General features: G+C 39.6%; 1 protein-coding gene and 1 long non-coding RNA gene across 4 annotated transcripts in view; one reads left to right on the top strand and one right to left on the bottom strand.

The window, feature by feature from the left end:
- Positions 1–16,941, bottom strand: part of LOC112555961 (beta-arrestin-1-like) — a 38,754-nt gene extending 21,813 nt beyond the window's left edge. The window contains exon 1 of one of the 3 annotated variants that reach the window (XM_025224578.1): positions 16,210–16,941. In XM_025224578.1, the coding sequence (XP_025080363.1) occupies positions 16,210–16,286 (77 nt within the window). In that variant the 5' untranslated portion in view covers positions 16,287–16,941. Of the gene's footprint in view, positions 1–6,350; positions 6,538–10,951; positions 11,715–16,209 lie in introns of those variants that run through there. The other 2 variants (XM_025224584.1, XM_025224582.1) reach the window with 2 other exon arrangements.
- On the top strand, positions 11,959–15,028 carry LOC112555963. Its single transcript, XR_003097567.1, has 3 exons — positions 11,959–12,076; positions 14,036–14,138; positions 14,950–15,028. It is a non-coding gene; the product is annotated as an uncharacterized LOC112555963 (long non-coding RNA).
- Positions 16,942–19,600: the final 2,659 nt, after the last annotated feature.

Below are 19,600 nucleotides of genomic sequence, written 5' to 3'. Positions count from 1 at the left end.
CAGAAATCATGTCCACGTCACAGGATGTAAGGATAAATGAAAAAAATACTAAAAAAAAAACCACAAAAAAAAAACAACAAAACAAACAAAGACAGGCAGGTGGATAAGCAGATTCCTTAGGACATGTACCTTCTGCATTCTCTGTTTATTAGAAATACACTGCATCTCTCTATCACGCACTCATCCACACACATGCGCAAGCACACAAACACACTGAGAACCAAAACAATAAAATCCATCAAATAACCATCTTCGAGAACACGAACTGTTTCACTTGTATCAGTGGGGAATCAGGACAAATGCTCCTACCACACTGCACTTATAACCGAGGACACTCGATAAGTAATATTAATGATAATTGAATTTTTGATGTTCTATCTGTGGATTTTATTAAAGCACATTGCTATATCAAAATCTGCTCATTAGACCACTAAAATTATATACAAACTGAGTACCACTCTTTATCAATGTTAACATTTTTTTCCACTTCACATTTGTCCCATCTATTCTGAGACTGAATGCAGTCAATTGAAATATCATTTACTATCCTACCTGTGGGATTTACATAGTCTTCTGTGTATCTTATTCTTACACAACACCACAGCATCTCTGAAGTTGTGGTCGGCTAGTGATCCCTTTTTACATTTTATTCTCATGAGAACATTTAAATGTTGTAAAAGGCAAATTCTACGAGAAGACTTTATTGTATTTTGATGGCTGAGCCCCTCTCACAGTCTGCACTGTGGTATGGCACCAGGAGGCACAGCTTTCCAAGAAACAAACCATCAAATAAGTGTCTGTGAAAGTCAAACAACAGGCTTTTTTTGTTCAATCTCTAGGATAAGCATTCCACAAAACAGTTTCCTTGGCCACAATCCATTTCTCCAAACATGCTGTTATGTCAAGCAAAGGTTTGTAGACTTTGCTACCCACCTGCGCCGGCTTACCAAAGAAATCTCTGTCAAGATATTTAATTGTCTCCCTCGGTTATTCTTTTTCTGCAGACAGGAAAGAGAATGGGGGTGGACGGAGAGTACTGAAAATACACAAGCAACATCACCTACATCTTTTGCGAACCTACTGTTTATATTCTTGTTCAGACCCTCGCAACAAGCAACCCTGGAAGCTTCTCTGTCCTGTTAAACATCGAGTCTGTCCCCTCAAAGCCGAGCATCTTCCTACGCCTCTTACCTTAACACATGTTCCTGTAATTAAATATCTTTGTCAAACCTACCAAAAAAATACAACCAACCCACTGAAACCTCATGCAACAAGGGAAAACCGAAAGCAATTACACAGAAAAAGAAACCCACAAAAGAGAGCTGAACCCAGGACAGTCAACCTTCACTGTATTGGTGGCGGAAGACTTGCTTAGGATGGTTAAAAAAAATAAAAATTAAGCATGACCTGTAAATTAGACAACTAACAAATGTCGATGTGACTTTGCTGCAGCTCAGACGGTTCTATTCCCAACCAATCCAAAAATAGAAAAGCAGGAGGACAAGTGCTGGGAGAGGGGACTAGAGCGACTCAGAGTGTCACGCGCGTCAGGGACAGCGGCGACCACTTCCGTTCTTGGATTCCTTGTTTCATTCGAAAATGGTCCGGTGCGCAAGCGGACCTGACTGGGTGGACTGCTGTCTGTCTGCCCAGACCAACGTCTATATAGCCTCTTGCGTTCTCCGCTGTAAGTCTCGGCGAGTCTAAACAATGAATGTGAAGAAACCGGAAGCTTTATACACACCTGCCTCGTTTTAGTAAACTGGAAAAAAAAAATCGCCTGCCATCAGTCCAGTAATACAAGTTCGTGTCTGCCTTCACCGAGACGTATGAACATAAAGAGATGGATAGAAAGGATCACTTTTGTGTTACAAACTGTCATAACTGTCTCGGGGCAAAAGCAGGCGGAAAGTTAAGTGTTATCTGCTTTCCCGAGGGCAGATACCTAAAAACTCGAAAGACGAAAATTGTAGTTTCAAGAGAGACGAAGAGAGAACTTTGTGCTAACTCAGCAGTATGCGGTTGACAGATCATGTCATGATTTCAACGAAATCAGCTACATCTCAATATTACATCCTGGATATTAAAGTCAGTGAAAACATATTAAAGGTCAGCGTGACGAGCAAAACAACCTCTTGCACTGTAAGCACGAACCTTTTACAGTATCAGCTGAAACATCTTTGCCAGGCTTGCAGGGTTCCCAGGGATCAGGGATGGTGCCAAAAAAGGACCTTAAAAGGACCTTTCATGCATTCGTAAGGACCTAAGTGACAGTCATCAATGCTTAAGTTTTTCTCTTGTGTGGTCGGAAAGATGTATTATTTATGAATATGTGGTCTTCTCTATGTTCTCAAATACATGTATTTCTAGTAATAAATAATCAAAGAGTTAATTTTGATGCCTGTCTGCCATATTTAGATTAGATAACTTAAAAAGTGTCCTTAGCGCGCTGATAACATACACCGTTAATGTTCCAAGTTTTCTAGAAATGTAAGTAATAATAATTGCAAAACCTGAAAGCCATTCTTTGGTGTAATACAAAAGTCAGTTCACGTGTCTCTCTCTCGCACACACACTCTAACGGGAAGAGAGAGAGAAATAGAGCTATGCACAGTAGTACTAGAAGATCAAAGTTCAAGAAAGAGTAAGTTTCTAAAGACCTTTTGAAAAAAGAGTGTTTTTTGCGAATACGGAAGGGCAACTAGTGTTGTACAGATGTGTAGACCAAACGCGCGGCGAAAAATCGTCGGTATTTTGCGCCAAAGTCGACTCCGGAAATAAATTTGTTGTAATATTTTATCGATAAAAGGACTTAAAAGGGTCACAGAGAAAATGTAAGGACCTGTGTGAGAATTTGAAAGGACCGCATGGCAAATAAAAGGACTTAAAAGGCCTTTCGGCGAAAATTCAATATAAAAGGACTTAAAAGGACCTTGCAAGGACCTGGGAACCCTGGGCTTGGAGAAAAGTGATGTGAAAGATGTATGTTGCAGCATCAGACACCATATCCGATGTACGATAATAGTCACAAAGCTGTCGAACAAAATATATTTTTATTGCAGGAACGAATCCTAACAGAAAAAAAAAAAATGTGCAGAGTGATGTTTCGCTCACTACCTTTAAATTTCGCCGTGATGTGACAGTTCAAATAAGTGTAAACACAATCAAAACCACTCCACACCTCCTATCTAGTTACCCTCTCTCGGGAAGAAAGGTGATGATAACAGTTGTAGTCGACATCTTCTTCCCGCCAGCGCACAAAGATGGAGGAGCCAAACAGAGGCAGACCATGCCGGACTCTTTCTAGCTTTCACTGTTTTCTGCTACCCACGATCTTAATACTTCGGCAAGAGCAGGCAAGAAACTTTCTGAGACTCAGGCCTTCAAAAAATATTTTTAAATTGCTCTGTACCCACATTCACTGCATCAGGAAAGGCGCCAACATACGAATGACCCTCCCTTCCGGTTGTGCACGGAGAATGGCAAAATGCTGGATGTTGCCATGGGACACCGATCTCAGCGAGATGCCCTCGTTCTGCAGGAACAATACAGATTAAATGTTTACCCCCGGCGACATATTTGAAGAAGACTTTGCTTCAAAACCTTCAATTATATAGAGTAGGAACAATATGCACACAAAGGTAACCTGGCGTGTGTTGCTGATAATATCTAGTAATAACAGAAAATATTAGTGTTAAACATAATGCATTCGATACTGCTACCAGCTGTGTGTGTGTGGAGGGGGGAGACACATCGTGGGGAGTGGGTGCGCGTGCACCGTGTGTCCGTGCTGCACAAGGTCTGATGAGCGTCTTATGCACGGAGGACAAAACGACAAACGGATTTCACATTAATGCAAAGCCATAAACAAACGGTCTTGAGGAACTAGATAATGACGTCATAAAGGTCGCAACGGCTACTGACCATTTGTTCCGCTCCAAATAGACTTTCTAACGGCACCGGTTGGGCAAATATCAAGCACGGAATACAACTTAAACTGAATGTTTAAACTGTTTTAATCCTCGCCTCAAGTATTTATATTACTCCCTATATCTGGCAACTACATGAATATACTCTAACTACAGAGAGCTGCGGTTATTATCTGGTGGAGAACTGAATGTAGCTCAGTCAAGTTACTTTGATGGATAAGTCGATTTAGAAGAAAAATAATAACATTGTTTAAAGGGTTGTTTCTTTAAGGCTTGTTTAATGGGTGTTTTAAGAGATTTACTTATTTTTTAAGAGGGAGATCCTTCTAAACTTTCTTCATCTGGGAAGATCACATGACTGGGATGGTCTACATCAGAAATAGCGCCCCTAGGCTGCCCTCTCCTCTTCACCACCATTCCTTCATATGACAAAGGCAAACCCACAACTGGTATTGAAACTCATGCCACTTCTTCACAACCCAGAACTCGGCTCACAGCATGAATAGTCTGCAAGTTCTCTCTCTCACTCTCACACACACACAGAGTAGCAATGGCTTCCCTTTCTCTGGTGTGCCACCTTGGAAGGTAACTAGCAGTGCTACCATCTGCTTGCTGGAAAAATGTTATCGGAATAACACGGTTCCTTCCAACACCAAAGATCTAAAGCTTTCATGAGTACATCAACATGAGGAACCCTAGTTCTACAAAACATCTAAGACCAGCACATTAATCCTCCATCATACACTCCACAGTGGGGAGAAGTGGCCCGGAATGCCAGACTGGATCTGTCCGCCAGTCAACATAGCCGCCTCGCTCTTCAGAACTTTGGTCACCATGGCAGGCACACAATTTCAAAGGGCATTGCCGTGAGCGAGCTTCAAACATCAGAAATCTGAAGGGTACAATTCTACAAGAGATTCTCAAGTATTAACACATCATCTCACCAGCAAAATGTAATAGCACTAGTCTGCTGAAAGTACAAAAGAATATGGAACTATTTATGCTACATTTTTTATGACTTTTAATTTCTGAAAGTAGCTTGGGATTTCCATCAGGGAGTATGCAATACACATAGGAAACCTAACCTTTAAAATGAAGCCTGGTATCAAGCATTTTTGATTGGTAAGAATAAAGCTTTAGAGTCCGGACTACATATTAAATATTGATGAATTCCTCTCATCACACTGACTTTTTTATGGACAGAAAATGGAGAGTAAGAGAGAGAAATCAAACAAAAGCAACGACATAGACTAAACAGCATAAATGTTTATCTGTTCTGGATACAAGCAATATTTGCGATTAATCCTTTTTATAATTCATGCATTACTTTTACAATTATATTTCCAACACAAGCCGATGTTTTCAATGCATAATGCACACATTCAATGAGTTAAAGAATAATGCAGTCATGATTGGTTATGGGCAGTGAAACCCACAGTACAGTATTAACAGTCATCCAAAATTATGACTCTTACAAGCCTAATCCAACTTTTACTTGGCTGAATGGTATGTTTGATAAGAATATTTCCTCTAAGTGGTGAACATACTATAACGAGATTTGGAAAGAAACCCTTGTACCCTATTTGATAAGAGTACTTCTTCTTAGTGAACGTTCTATAAGGAGATTTGGAGAGAAACCCTTGTACCCAGAAAAAACCTCCCAGGAACAGCCCTATAAACAGGAGTCAAATCTATGTGTACTCTGAAATGAGACCTCAGCCAGGGGCTCCAGGATCCTCACTGTAGTGGTGACAAGGAACACATTAACAGTGAAAGGTGAAACACGCCTGTGTGCAAACACTGCATGCCTGCACACAGTATTTGTTAAGTACTGGGCTCTAATAGGGGAATCCACAGTAGCTACAACTTATTAATACAAGTGACAGGACTGTAAGTTATTCTGATGTTTAGGTTCAAAACTGCTGCTTGCGATTTTGTGTCTCCCATACAAACTATGCTGTTCAAATGTTGATTCATTACAAATGCTGGTGTCAGCTTGGGGTACAATGCAGCTGCAGCTAAGAACTATTTGACATATTACTAAAATTAACAACAGATAATTTAAGCCCCCAACATAAGTTAGTAAAAGTTTCTAAAGGTAAATGTGATGCATGCAAAGGAATATATAAAATATAAAGACAAGTGTAATGATATGCATGAACGTAAGCATGTGTGTGTGTATATATATATGTGTGTGTCTTAAGGTCTGTGTGAGAGATAAACAAGCTGACCTACAGTCAGAGAAAATGGAGACACAGATGAATGAGCAGGAAAAAACAGTCCCATGTATCCTGGCGACAACAAAATTTATCTCAAATTATGTACATCTCTAAGATAAATATCAAGATAATATCCAGACCTTTTCCTCAGGTCAATACATAAATTCAGCAACAACAAAAAATCGCTGTGTGCAATTCTTACTTGTAACTGGCATCCATCTTGGTCACATTAAATCACAAGGCAAGAACTTTAAGACTGGTACAGCATCATGCTCCACAAGGTGAAAGTGTTAAGCCAGCAGCCTCAAATACTCAATCACCACACAAATCTTCAAATGACCTCAGCAAATATATTGTCTTCTCTACCACCACCCTCTGTTTTATATGTAATCATAGCAGAGATGTAAGCGAAAGCTGTTTTCTTCTGAGTAGACGATCATATGAGGCTGGATCTTTGGCTATAAACTATGTTTCCTTTTAATATTCATGAGTTTTTAAATGATTCTAAGCAAACAGGTGTCACTACCCAAGACTTAACACGCCTCTGCAATGTCAACAATGTATGCAATGCTGAATTAGAGGCTGCTCAATGATATATTTTATAACTTGAGTTAATGTGACTAAAGGCAGTTTCTGTCAACTGCAGGTAAGCAGTTCCCAACGGAACAAAGGAGTGTGTGTGTGTGAGCGCGATCGTGTACTTAAATGCCACAACTCCGTGAATATATTGCCCGATTGACAGACTTCGTTAGCTAAGTACCAGTAGGTTTTAATGACTAGCGGGGTCAGAGCGTATAAAGCCTATAAATGGATAGGCAAACAGTGGTAAATCACACTGTCGCGAGAACTACGCGAGACTTGGGAGTGAACAACGTCCAAGCGTGCGAGACAATGATGACGTCTGTGCTAACACTCGCCTCCCGTACATCTCCTCCAAGCGGCATCTGCTCAAGGCTAAAGGCATTTCTTTAATCGCGATAGCTATCTTCAACTTGCCTCACCATGCCTGCAGCAGCATGTAGACCCAGTTACTCGGAGGGTCGTAAAACGAAGTCCCCGCCGCACCCCTACTTTCCTCGGGGCTGAAGCTGGGTACCTGCTTAAAAACAACTGCTCGGTCAGGTACTTGTAAGACGCATAAAGTGTGCAACAGCATGTTCCAATCACTATCAGACAAGAGGGCACTACAAATATTAGAATTTATTATCCAGAACGATTGTTGAGTTCTACATGCTGTCTGTGTGTATGTAGGATGGCGGATCCAAGGAACAAAACCTACATAATGGGTCTAGGTGCTCTGGAAAGATACGAGCTTTAGATGGTTTAGTACCCTGTAGGGTTATAAACCGTTTTATCCACGTACTGACTACAATAACAATGGTATAACTTTGACTGACATATGACTGCCCGACACATTGTTCTTGACAACCGCCAGTTCCATCCTAACGTGTGGTTGAACTTAGTTCAGCGAGAAAGGCATCAGGATGCGTACACCCGCTCTGCCCACTCCAAATACCAGACTTGATAAACATCAAAAAGCCAGAAGAGCAGAGCTGGTACGCTATCCACACTAGCTAACACAGACTTCCATCACAGCTGATGTTTGGCCAGGAACAAAAAGCAAGTAGAAACTGCAGGCTGCGAGTACACACAGAGGTACAGAGAAACACAGCGCAGACACCTGCTGCTTCACTGGCTGCTGGCCTGCTTGCCTCTTCTGAACATTCTCTTTGGGAGTGCGCCAGACTTGGCGTCTGCAATACCTGAGAAATGTTCACACGAAGAATAAATAAAATAAAAAAACACGATTTTGTACGTCCCCACCTACTCACTCCCCAGCCACTTACATTCATTCTGCATGGTGTCTTTCTTGTGCTTCTAAAACATAACTGCATTTTCTTACTTTTCTTCTGACAGCAGGAAGGTGCAGTGCGACCTACACACATAGAGACAGAGTCTAAACCAAAGATGTCCAAAAAGTAAAAAAAACAACTCTTCTGCCGAAAATAACTGAATAGCCAAACAAACATCGACAGAAATGGAATCACTTGGCTCTCAAAATGTATGATTAAGTGCACTGTGCAGGGTGATGCTCTATTACAAATATTCTTTATTTTATGCTGCAAGTTGGCGGGTGATGAGAGGTTGCAATCTCCATGTAAATTGGCATAAACAGTGAAACTGCTTACACTAATGAGAAAATGGGCCTAAACTACAATTTCATCTGAGAATAGAAACATTAGCTATTAATTATAGTCTTACAAAGTGTTTTCAGCAAACAATTTTAACTAAAATAATCTAAAACAATCACAGTATCTGAGCATGCCTATATATCAATTTTCTTCTTGGTCAGATGGTCGGCAGACTGAAGTGATAGAAGGAGATTGTCTAAAGATCTGTAAGGTGAAGTTGGTCAGAACTGCAAGCTTGTAGCTGTAAAACTGGATTGAGAAATTCAAGCTAGCTGTCCCAATTCTGAATACTTGAAACGGCTTTCTGTTAGTTTTATTGGGACCAAACTGTAGTGCCTAGTACATAATACATAGTGCAAAGGGAGTGGTATGACTCGAGCTCTTCTCTTGTTGCATTAAAATCCATTATTTAATAATAATGAGGAGTTATATAGCACTTTTCCAATGGCTTGCTCAGAAAACTTTACATAAATAATATACAGACTGAGTCACCAACAACCATGCGATTGCATGGTCATAAAAAAGATAATGCTATTTAATACCCAAAGCCTACAGTGTCTGTTCAAATGTTACAAAAGCTTAAAAACTAGTAATTTGCTAGTCAAAAGAAAATTTTTGCAAAAATAAAACATAATTTATTTGAGGTGTGTTAAATTTCAATTAAAAACAATTTCATTTAGAGTTTCATTTAGAACAGTTTTCATTTAGAATTTCCTTTAGAACACTTTCTTGTCAGTGCTTGAAGCAAGCCTTTTATCGGAGACCTTGTAAACCCAACCTTATTTTCTCTCATGGTTCTGTCATTACCAATAGTCAATTTATTTCCAAACAAGAACACTAGAGCCCTAATTAGGATCATATCAAAGACAGATGTAAGGGAGACATTCTTGTGTCTTTATGGATCTTTCTCAATGCTTACTCTGAAGTGGTATAGTATATAAGCAGATTCGATTATTCCAATATGCTCTTGGTAAGTAATTTCATATTTGAAACAGTTCTGCTTCTGAATGGATCTGACTTGGTAAAAGTGAACTGTAGATGTTGCAATATTAATCTATCAAGATCCTACACCAAGGTACAAAGTGTAAACTTGCAAAAAATGGGAATGGCAAATTACAAGAAGTGCTGTTCAACAGTAAAACTAAAGTTTTGTATAAGACCATAAATGATATGCCTAATCACGCAAAATATGCATAAAATATTTTTAAAATTTTCAAAAACTGCTATTCTTTATCTTCTGCCATAATTAATTCTGTTCTTTAGCTTGAGAACACTTAGAAGTGCTGATTACCAATATTATAAAAGTGCACATAAGGAATGGCTCTGCAAGTGGTGATCAAAAACATTAATTTTTAGTCTTGGTGGCACTGACATACCAACTGGAGTGGTGCTTAACTCTACAGACTGCAAAATAAATGCTTTTAAAAGTTTAAATTACCTCTCATAGTTTTCCTATTTATAATAAAAAATTCAGAGATTATAGCTGATGCATACTACAGTCTACCATACTACTTTCTAAGTTAAACAGTCTGGCCCAAATGAAAAAAACAGTATATACAACTTTAAGCTCATAGTCTCCTTGGCACAATTTTTTTAAGCCCAAAAGGATTTAGTGTGATTTTTGTTTTATTTCAGCCAAGATTCCACATGACTTCTGAAGTTTATGAGATACTGATGTACACAATTTATCAGATTAAAAAGCATTCATAAACTCAATTCTTGAAATAAATAATATGCTCACCACAGCGCTGATAGACGAACAGGATGATACCTAATTTACTTAGGTAACAAGGAATCATGACTTTGGAAGAACTGAAAAACTCTGAATGCACCTGAATGTTGGATCACTGCTCTCAGATTAGAGAACAGCTTCTCGCAAGCAAAGGAAAATAGATGCATCAGGCCAAACAGCAAGGCACCCTAATTATTTCTTATATTCTACTGGAATTGCCAAAAGCATATCAAATTCCACCCTCACTTTGCTTTTGATCATGTAACATTGGTCAGAGTGCCAGATAAAGCCCAGACTTTACAGAGTTATTGAGAAAGCATAGAGCACACAGAAAAATGTACTTCATCACCAGACTTTCCAACTGAAAAAAATACCAAGACTGGAAAGCAGTAAAAATTTTGTCTAATTTTTTGCTTTTTCAATGTGTTCTTTAGGATTATTTTGAGGATTTATTTCTTCAAGTGCAAGACTATGGTATGCTGCTATCGATGTTTCACAGCAGGCTGTGAAGTTATTATTCAAAAGCTTTACGTAGTTCTATAGTTAAATATTTCATTTAAATATTTGGATATTTAAAGCTTACATAAAACACTGTATACTTAAATATTCTGACATTGTATTTGTAACACAAACAAACATGTTGCTAACTTCTGATTTTTTAAGTGATGACTAACAAACATGTTACTAACTTCTGATTTTTTAAGTGATGACTAAAACAAAAACATTGACAAATAGTTATCAGAGTGTACCAAGAGGAAGTTATGGAGAGAGTGGGAGGAGTATGAACACACAAGAAGGAAAGCACTGAGGGAAAAATGAGAGATCTAGGGGAAGTGGGGGTGCAAAGATGTACAGAGCATAGCTAACAACAACACCTACCTGTCGCTTCCCATTATATGGGGTGGAAAGGGTAGAAGTTATACTTCCAACTGCTGAAAACATATGATTCCTCTTAATCCAACAATATCTTTTCTTGGAAAGCCACTGCCTGTGAGCTCTGGCAAACTTCGTTGATATGAAATCTGTGCCAGTATACACCTACTCCATTCACACCTGCACCGTGTCTGTTACAGCTCACAAAGGTGATTTTGCGTTTTTTAATAAAACACAACTTTCCAAGGCGGTGCGCAGGCACACGGTGTAAATGACATTCTGTCTCGGGTCGGATGATTTCATTTCGGCATCAGCGGAACATCCGAACTGCCGACTGATACTCCTTCAACAGCAAACCGTTCACAAAATGAAAGACAACCTTCTGCAGCCCTGCTGTAGACATCAAACACGGAACTGCAAGTACTATCGCACTCACCACCACCGAGCTGCGCCCCTTTTCCACAAACAAAATGAAGGAGGGAGGCAGCAGAGGACGGTACACGCTCCCCACAAAATTTCACGCCTATCACAAGACTAAAGGATTGTTCACTCCCTCAAAATTTCGCCTCGACAACACCCTTTGCCTTCCGGCATGAAAACTACATAAACTGTGGAGACAGCACAAAGAACTCCATTCTCTCAAGACCTTGTGTGCCAGTGCGATGGTTAGAGACGAGCTGCTGGAACTTGAAAGTGGGGCTCACATCTTTGACATGGCAGCTGTTCTTAGTTTCTGCCTTTCTACCAGCCGCCACATTAAAGCGATAATCTGTGAACTTTGCGGCCTGTCTGAAGCGGACCCGGCGATAACTAGCAAGAGACTGCCGCTTATCTACACCGCGCTTCCCGGTTAGCGGAATGCCTTATCTCTCCATGAAGCCTACTGCCAGCGTCCCACTTTCTTCGTTATCATCAGCCCACACATTCCTGTCAAAAAATTCATCACTGACACAGAAACTGGATGTACTACCTGATGTTTGCGACTAACACATATGTTAGCAAAGAAATACATGCGAGGAGACAGTGAGATGAAACTTCTGAGTGAAAGTAAAGCAAACAGCGCGGTGGATTGTGCATACTCTAGTCTACACCAAGGTATGACAAGTTCTGACTACTTCATTATATTTCTAGGTAAGTTGATGGACACATATACCTAGAAAGAAAATAAGCTGACGTTTTATAGGACCCAGACAGTAGAAACCACAGTGGAAATAAAGTTTAAGAAAAATATGGTTGAATTGTCATAATAATGCATATTGATCCTAGAGGGTGAATACATGAATCATGATGGACTAGTGTTTGACATGCCTTCAAGGCAGGTTCCGGTTGTAATGAATGAATTGTGAGCACCAACATGTCTATCTCTTCCCCAAGTCACCCAGACCAAAGTAAACAGAAAGGTCCCATGTTTTCTGAGCTTCAGTGGATCAATTACGATTGTGGAGGGATGGGGGTCAACAGGTATCCTTCACTTAAAAGGGTAAAGGTGGAGACTGCAACACCTGTCAGTCACAACTGACAACTGACCGGGAAGTTTATACACTGCATGTTAACAGGTGTTACTGTAATCACTTCCCTTATCCACTGGAAGTAACTGTGTGGGAGGACACCAATGATGGTTTTCTCACCAGTCACTATTACTACTCATAGTATTACTGCTATTAGTGACCTTTTTAAAGTAAAAATATATAAATAAAAATGCTAAATATTTATTTTTAAAATCATTATCATCAATAATAAAAGATATGGTGACCTACTGTTTCATGAATATCCCTACAAAAACCTGAGTGTGGGATGTGATAGCAATATAATTGCTTCAGATTCCAAATGAGTTGCACATTTCACATGCAAATTGTATCAATATCCTGTTTCATTCTGAAAATCTTCTCAAACATTGTTATAGCATATAAATTTTAGATGTGTCGTGATCATTTACTTCTATTCAAGTGTTTGTCATTTTAAAATTTATATTTTACTTCATGTCCTATAAATATCAGTCACTAGAGTGAATATCAAACTATCAAATATAATGTGACAATAAAACATATTTTCCAACACCCAGACTTAAACTCATACACTCCAAAGCTCCTAAATTTAAAAAAAAAAATTTTGTTTAGTTGATCCAATTCAAAGTCTATACTTTAAGTGAACATTTTCTGTTTAAAAAAAAGTCAAACAAATCACAACTTGCCTACCTGCTTGAACTAACCCTAAGTACCACTTTGAAGCTTCATTTAGTACAAAGATTCAAGGGAGAAAGGTCCATTTAACAATATATGATGCTGAAAATTACAATCAGGTTGTAGCTGCTCAGAACAAATTTTTGCTATCAGAAAGGGGTGTGCTGGGAAAAGAAAGGCGGGTGGTGATTCTGCACAGGTTATGTCTTATAAGAAAAATCAAAGAACTCCTTGCTAGTCCAAATGATTCCTGTGAGTATAGGAAATGAAACATTTAAAAGAAGAAAAATCAAATGAGACCTATGTTTGAATGTAGAAAGCATACAATACTGCAAATTTCTTTCACCACTAGTTGCAGATTGCAAGCCATCTTATTTAAAGAAAAGTATTTTTAAATGCTTTGCTGGCATTTGAATGTTTATCTTTGCCATTAAAGTCTTCTCAGATACCCCACCACCCTACTTTGAGCATCTGAATGATGAAATAGTATGCATCCTGTTAATGCATAGATATGGTCTGCATGAGTGCGATGTATCTTGGTCATGGTGCTGCGCATTTCAATACCCATCATTATTATTCATGTATTAAACAAAATTTTCCAAGCTCACTTCTTATCACTTTAGACAGGCTGTGTGTGCATCCTATGAGAATCAAGATATGAACATAAACAGAAGTATGTGACTATGAGACTGAAAGACAAGGAAATATACTGGGTCAGAATGGGCCCAAAAGTGGGGGTAAAGGGAAGTAATCATATATACTGTAGTTTATATTGGAGGAGTTCTCAACCCTTTCAGCTATGCTGAAATAATTTTTAATGCTGCACTGCTACTCCAAACCTTAAAAATATAAACGTCAGCAGTGTATCTATTCATTCAGTTGCCTAATTATCTTGCTTTACGTCCTTTAGGAAGGGCACATTGATCCAGGAGAAAAGACACACCCTAAAGTCACACTGCAAGTCATCCCAATCAATTGTTCTTCCTGCCAGAAAATTGTGTTGTTCTGACAAGGTACATACAAACATATAAAGGCTTCTTATAACCCTTGTAAAATGCTTGTATTCTGATTCACCCTTCAGTTTATACTACACACCTATTCTTATATAAAGCTAAACAGGTTTTTGAACAAAAGTCACATGTCAGAATGCAATGTACATGAGACAATCATGAAACTTATCTCTCCAAACACTGCCACTTTGCCAACAAAAAATTTAAACTATCGTAAAACAAGTAGCATGTAACAAAAATCTGGGATGGATAAAATTTTTAACCTTACATTATACTCAAGTGAGATCTACTTAGAAAAGCACTTTTAGAAACAAGTAACCTCCACTTATCTTGCTCTGCAATATTTAAGTAAACAAGTATTTTTTTGGCATTTTTTGCCTGTCATGACAAATACAAATTCAAAATATGAAACAAAACTTTAATTTTTAAAATTCATTAAATATTTTTAATTACATTTATAAAGATACATCGCCTTTCCCCATTCACAAGCATTAAAAAAATGTGAGGTTAATGTTCAATCCCAATAGCTAAATGAGACCCCAAATTTCCTTTCATGTTCTTCCAGTGATGAACTTCTATTCCACCTCAAACTCTCCTAGTAATTATAAACATGTAACAAAAGTCCAAACCTGGCTGCTGTATGCATTAGGGCTAGCTGCAGACCTTGCCCCTTGCCTCAGATACTGATCAAAAGTGTGGGAACGTGTATCGATTGGACTTGTGGCTGCACATAGTGGCTGTCCTTAGCTAAAAGCTGGCAAAAGCCAGCATGTCGAGTGCATTTTCTTTAGTGTAATTGGATTTTGTTGTGCAGACACACCACAGTATGCTATGATGAATGACCATGAATGGGCCAAAAGCTGCTATAGCACAGAAACGCTATTTTAGCAACCACTGCTATTTTAGATATGCATGAATCATAAGGTAAGCCTGACAAAGGACTGAGGTCTTAATGATAAACTCTGGTGTTCACACTTACACATTTTTTATTATTGGCTACAAATCTCTTAACTTAAAAAAAATCTCTACTAAAATGCACTTCTATTGTTCCAAATATTACAAAGTGGCAAGTGCACTTGGTAAACAACTCCAAAAATAATTCACCTTTACTGTTTTGCTTGGCTTAGGCTCAGGCAGAATGTTGGAAATTCTGACATAAGTGAGAGGTAAACACTCAAGGTGTTTTACTTTGATTACTTACAGATACAGATAAAAACTCCCAGCCTAATATTTAAAAAGGCAATTGATAGTTGTTGATAATTAATAACTGTTTTCAAACGGAAACACTTTTAAAAGCTATGAAAAAATTGAAGCAGGAAAGAATCACAGTTGTACCTTTTCTTAGCATATCTATAACAAAATGATGCTAAAAACTTTTCTGATCAACATATAAGTCACAATGATTACTTCTAAAGTGTTCTAATTTTAGACTTTACTGTAGAAAAGATTATTTTAATCAAATGTACATTAGCTTAGTTTATGATATGTAGTAATTCACATTTTAAGTTGATTATGACATTACCTTAGATGAAAATGACTCAAAGTGGAATATGCCCCATCACACAGGTTAAGCTAAATAACACCGTGCAAAGGACAACAGTTACACAAAGATGCAGCAGCATTTATTAGTTAAGCTTCAGCTGTAAAATGTTGTAACATATCACTACACATCCTCTTTTAACATTTGTTTAAAAAAAATGAGGGATTGACAAAGGACAATGACATGGATAATGATTAAAATATCCCACATACTTTTGTTTCATGAGTAAAACCCTCTATGAAATTTTCTATCTCATTTTTCTTGTCTTGTAGTATTACTAGTAACAATCAGAGTAGTATTAATTACTGTAGTTTGTCTCCATGCAGAGAAACATTATATGCATAATCTCATCACTGACCCTCTCTAGTAGCCCAAACAACCCATTTCTCTCACACACAATGGACCTAATAGTAACAACACTAGGTATAGGTGCTTGCTGTCCTTCCTTTGTCAAGCAAGTCTGCAAAACGTCGATACATTATGATAAAGAAATGCTGCAAGACTATAACTGATACCATAAACGTGAACTCTTACCTTGTTCCTTGCTTCTTTAGGGAAGGATCATCTGTGGAAGTCTCACAAGGTCCGTTCTGACCCCCTAAGCTCGCCATTGAACTGTTTGTCGCCTGCAAGCACTGCAGGTGCTGGTCAAACTGTTTAATCAAGCTCTGCACCGGAATGTCACACAAGTCAAGACTAGGCAACACAGATCACCTCGATCAAAATGAAAGTGAGTCAAATGAAATCACAGCACCAACGAAGAAACAGTCAAATAAATTCTTCCAATAAACACCGCTGATGGCACTGAGCAGACGAGACGACGCCTTTTTTTCCGAGTGCTTCCAAATTTTTCTCAGTTCACTGATAATTTACTTTTACAGTTTTTAAAAAACGGATGATGGCAGACTAGCAACAAAAGGTTTCAACTTGTCAGAAATCTATTGTCCGCCACAACTTGTCATGCACAGAACAAGCTGGCAGTGAAATGGTGAAGTTGTCGCCACCAGCAGCCGACATGCGATCATGGCCGATGGCGGACAAGCGAACGAAGCGACTGCTCGTGGCCTGCCAATGCAATCGCCAATCTCCTTTGCAGTGCAAACCACAAGCTATAAGAAGTAAGCAAAATGCAAGCTTCGGTCTCCACGTACTAGTCTCGCTTGCTATTCGCTTGGTGCGTCTAAAGCAACACAGTCCTGCTGTCTCTGCGTCAGCGGCATAATCTCAAATGTTGATAATGTGGCTAGTCACGTGACTGGTTGTGACGTCACTGGCGGGATTCCATGTCGAGGGTGATTCCGACCCAGTTTCGTCAAAACACAGATGAACGGTTCATATAAGAGTTCTGAACGTTCATATGATGTGAGTTTCTTTATAGCAGCTCTTATTTTTCAACACAATAACATATCCCATACTTGTGGATCTTTGACACATAATAGAGGGCGTGGTGGTCTCCTGGAATAGCCTTGTTTACATCAATAGCAGCTGTTGCAGCTGTCAAAGGTGTAAGACTTTATCCCAGGGGGCAGTTCTACACGAAAGGATAAAATAAGACTGGGACAGTTCTACACGAAAGGACAAAATAAGACAGAAGCAACCGATGTGCTAGTCTGTCAAGTGTTACTGAGGAAAACGGGATGGTTTGTTTGTTTGGTTGGTTGGTTGGTTGTTTGCTCGGTTGGTTGTTTGCTTGGTTAGTTTTTTAAAATCCCAGAACTATCTTTTCGGTCGTTTCCAGGGTGCATATTTACTAAATGATTGACGATGTTGACACCCTTGTATACACCTACAACTGGCAGCTTAGCATCTTACTTGACAGACGTTCTCCCTTCACCTCCCAATTACCTCTTGTGACGTCACCAACCGTCACTCCGCACGTGCCTCGCTGCTGTGATGGATGCTGCGCGCGCTGAACGTCCATAGACAAAGGCATGCCGGTCTGTAGAGATGTCTTCTTGAATGACACGAGAGGCAACGAAGCGTCTGATTCTGGCGGCTAAGAGGCAGTAGACCGGTCAGAAGCTGGAACATTCTTCCTCCAGCAAGAATATTTCAAATGGTGGGTCGAATGACCGGCAAAAGCAAGGACTCTCCCTCTCTAACACCGTTCCACTTGATCAGCTACCAGACGTCTTTTGTAAATAATTTATGGAGAACAAAAATCAGAGCAGACTTGAATAAATCATCAGACAGTCCTATCTACTCTATCTACCCTTCGTTGAGTTGGAGCCAGTCTCCCAGTCCGCGATCAGAGACCTCAGTATGCAGTGTCCACAAAAATCTTGCTCCCTTGATCAGCTTCCTACACATCTCTTACAGTGTCAGTCATCAAATCCATCTTCAATCATTCTTCTCAAATTCTTATTGTACCTTCTTCTTTCTTTTGTCCTCCCGCTGATAAATAACTCCAATCATTACCCTAACAACCTCAAACATCATCGCCCTGTCTATCTACTCAGCCATTTCAGTCTGTGTACCATGAGCATCTCTCCACCAAGACAACTTTGTAGTCACTGACTAGCTGTCAGTATGTGATCGTGACACTCATTAAAATTTCAATGTTATCTCTTTCTCTTCAAGCCGCCGACAGAAGCCTCCTCGTCTCCAGTAAGATCCAGACAACTTCTTCGATTCCTGTCTGATCGATCCCCAATGTTCACACGGTGAAGACTGAAAATGTTTGCACTGCCAGCCTCGAGTACTGGCGTCCTTTTGTCGAGTGCATAGATATTACATCAGCTTCATCATCTACTTATCTCTTCCTCTCATCTCCCCCCAACCCTCCATCCACCAGGGCAGCCCGGTGGCTGCAGCGGTTAGCGCCTGTCACCAATACAGTGAAGGTTGGTTGTCCTGGGTTCAGCTCTCGTCTCGGGCACAGTTTTAGTTTTTTCTTCTGGCCTTCTGGTTACTGTCTGTTTCAGTTCTCGAGATTCATCCTCACAAAGTTTGACAACATTTTTATATAACAAATATAAAAAATACTTCGCCAAACATTTGTCAATATTTCTCCGGTTAAATACCAAAAGGTCACTCAACAAAAACAAACAAAAACATTCCACCCGGACATGGAGATTTTGCGGCGAAAATAATGTTAATCGTTGACTGGCTGCAGTCCATGGTTTCTTCTCTGTTTCACTACAGACACGCAAGCATGGAGGGTGGCCCACTGGCCTGGCCAGGAGCAAAAGGCTAATTGACTGACGAGTAAATGATGAAGACACGCAAAGCACTCTGGGAAATTTGCAGATTTTGTCATCAGTGTCGATGCTTTGTCAGACACTTTCCATTCAACACTTGCAAATGACAAAAGAGGAAGAAGCTGTTATTCGCTCCAGTTTGCTGTAGTGACATTTGTTTTGGATGATTTTTCTTTTTCCTCCAATGTCCCGAGGGAGTTGGGTGACATTTGGAATCCATGGCTGGATGTCCCGGCCAAAGGTCGCGGTGCGAGGCTCATGGCGACTCACCAAACGAAAGGCCAGACAACGGAGGAAATGAGGAACACGGGAATGACCAGAGAATGTTTGAGCTGGCATTGGAGGAGGTCACTCAGCTGAGGATCAATGTCTGAAAAATAAACAAAGATATTTAAAATCAATTCATCAGTTCAGGAGATTTCCCACTTTCATGTGTTGGGAGGGAGTCACTTCAACACCCCATTCGCCTTCCCATCTCTCACCAGCCTCACTGAAACCATTTGGGGGATCATCTGATCACAGTTACTAAGAAAGTAGTCTTCGATCAGTTCACTTTCTGTGTTTATCACCTTTTGGCATTTACATTTGTATGGTAACGGTTTATACCTCTCTCTGGTCTTGTTCGTGGGTCTGTCTTCTCTTGCTGTGATTTTTTGTTGTGCATTTACCACTCATCCAGATTGTTCTTTCTTTGCCTGCACCAGACCGTCTGGACCTACACACCA

Source organism: Pomacea canaliculata, linkage group LG14 (assembly GCF_003073045.1).
Source record: "Pomacea canaliculata isolate SZHN2017 linkage group LG14, ASM307304v1, whole genome shotgun sequence".
Lineage (NCBI taxonomy): Eukaryota > Metazoa > Mollusca > Gastropoda > Architaenioglossa > Ampullariidae > Pomacea > Pomacea canaliculata.
Note: the sequence above shows the minus strand (reverse complement) of the source record. Positions and strands in the feature narration are given on the sequence as shown.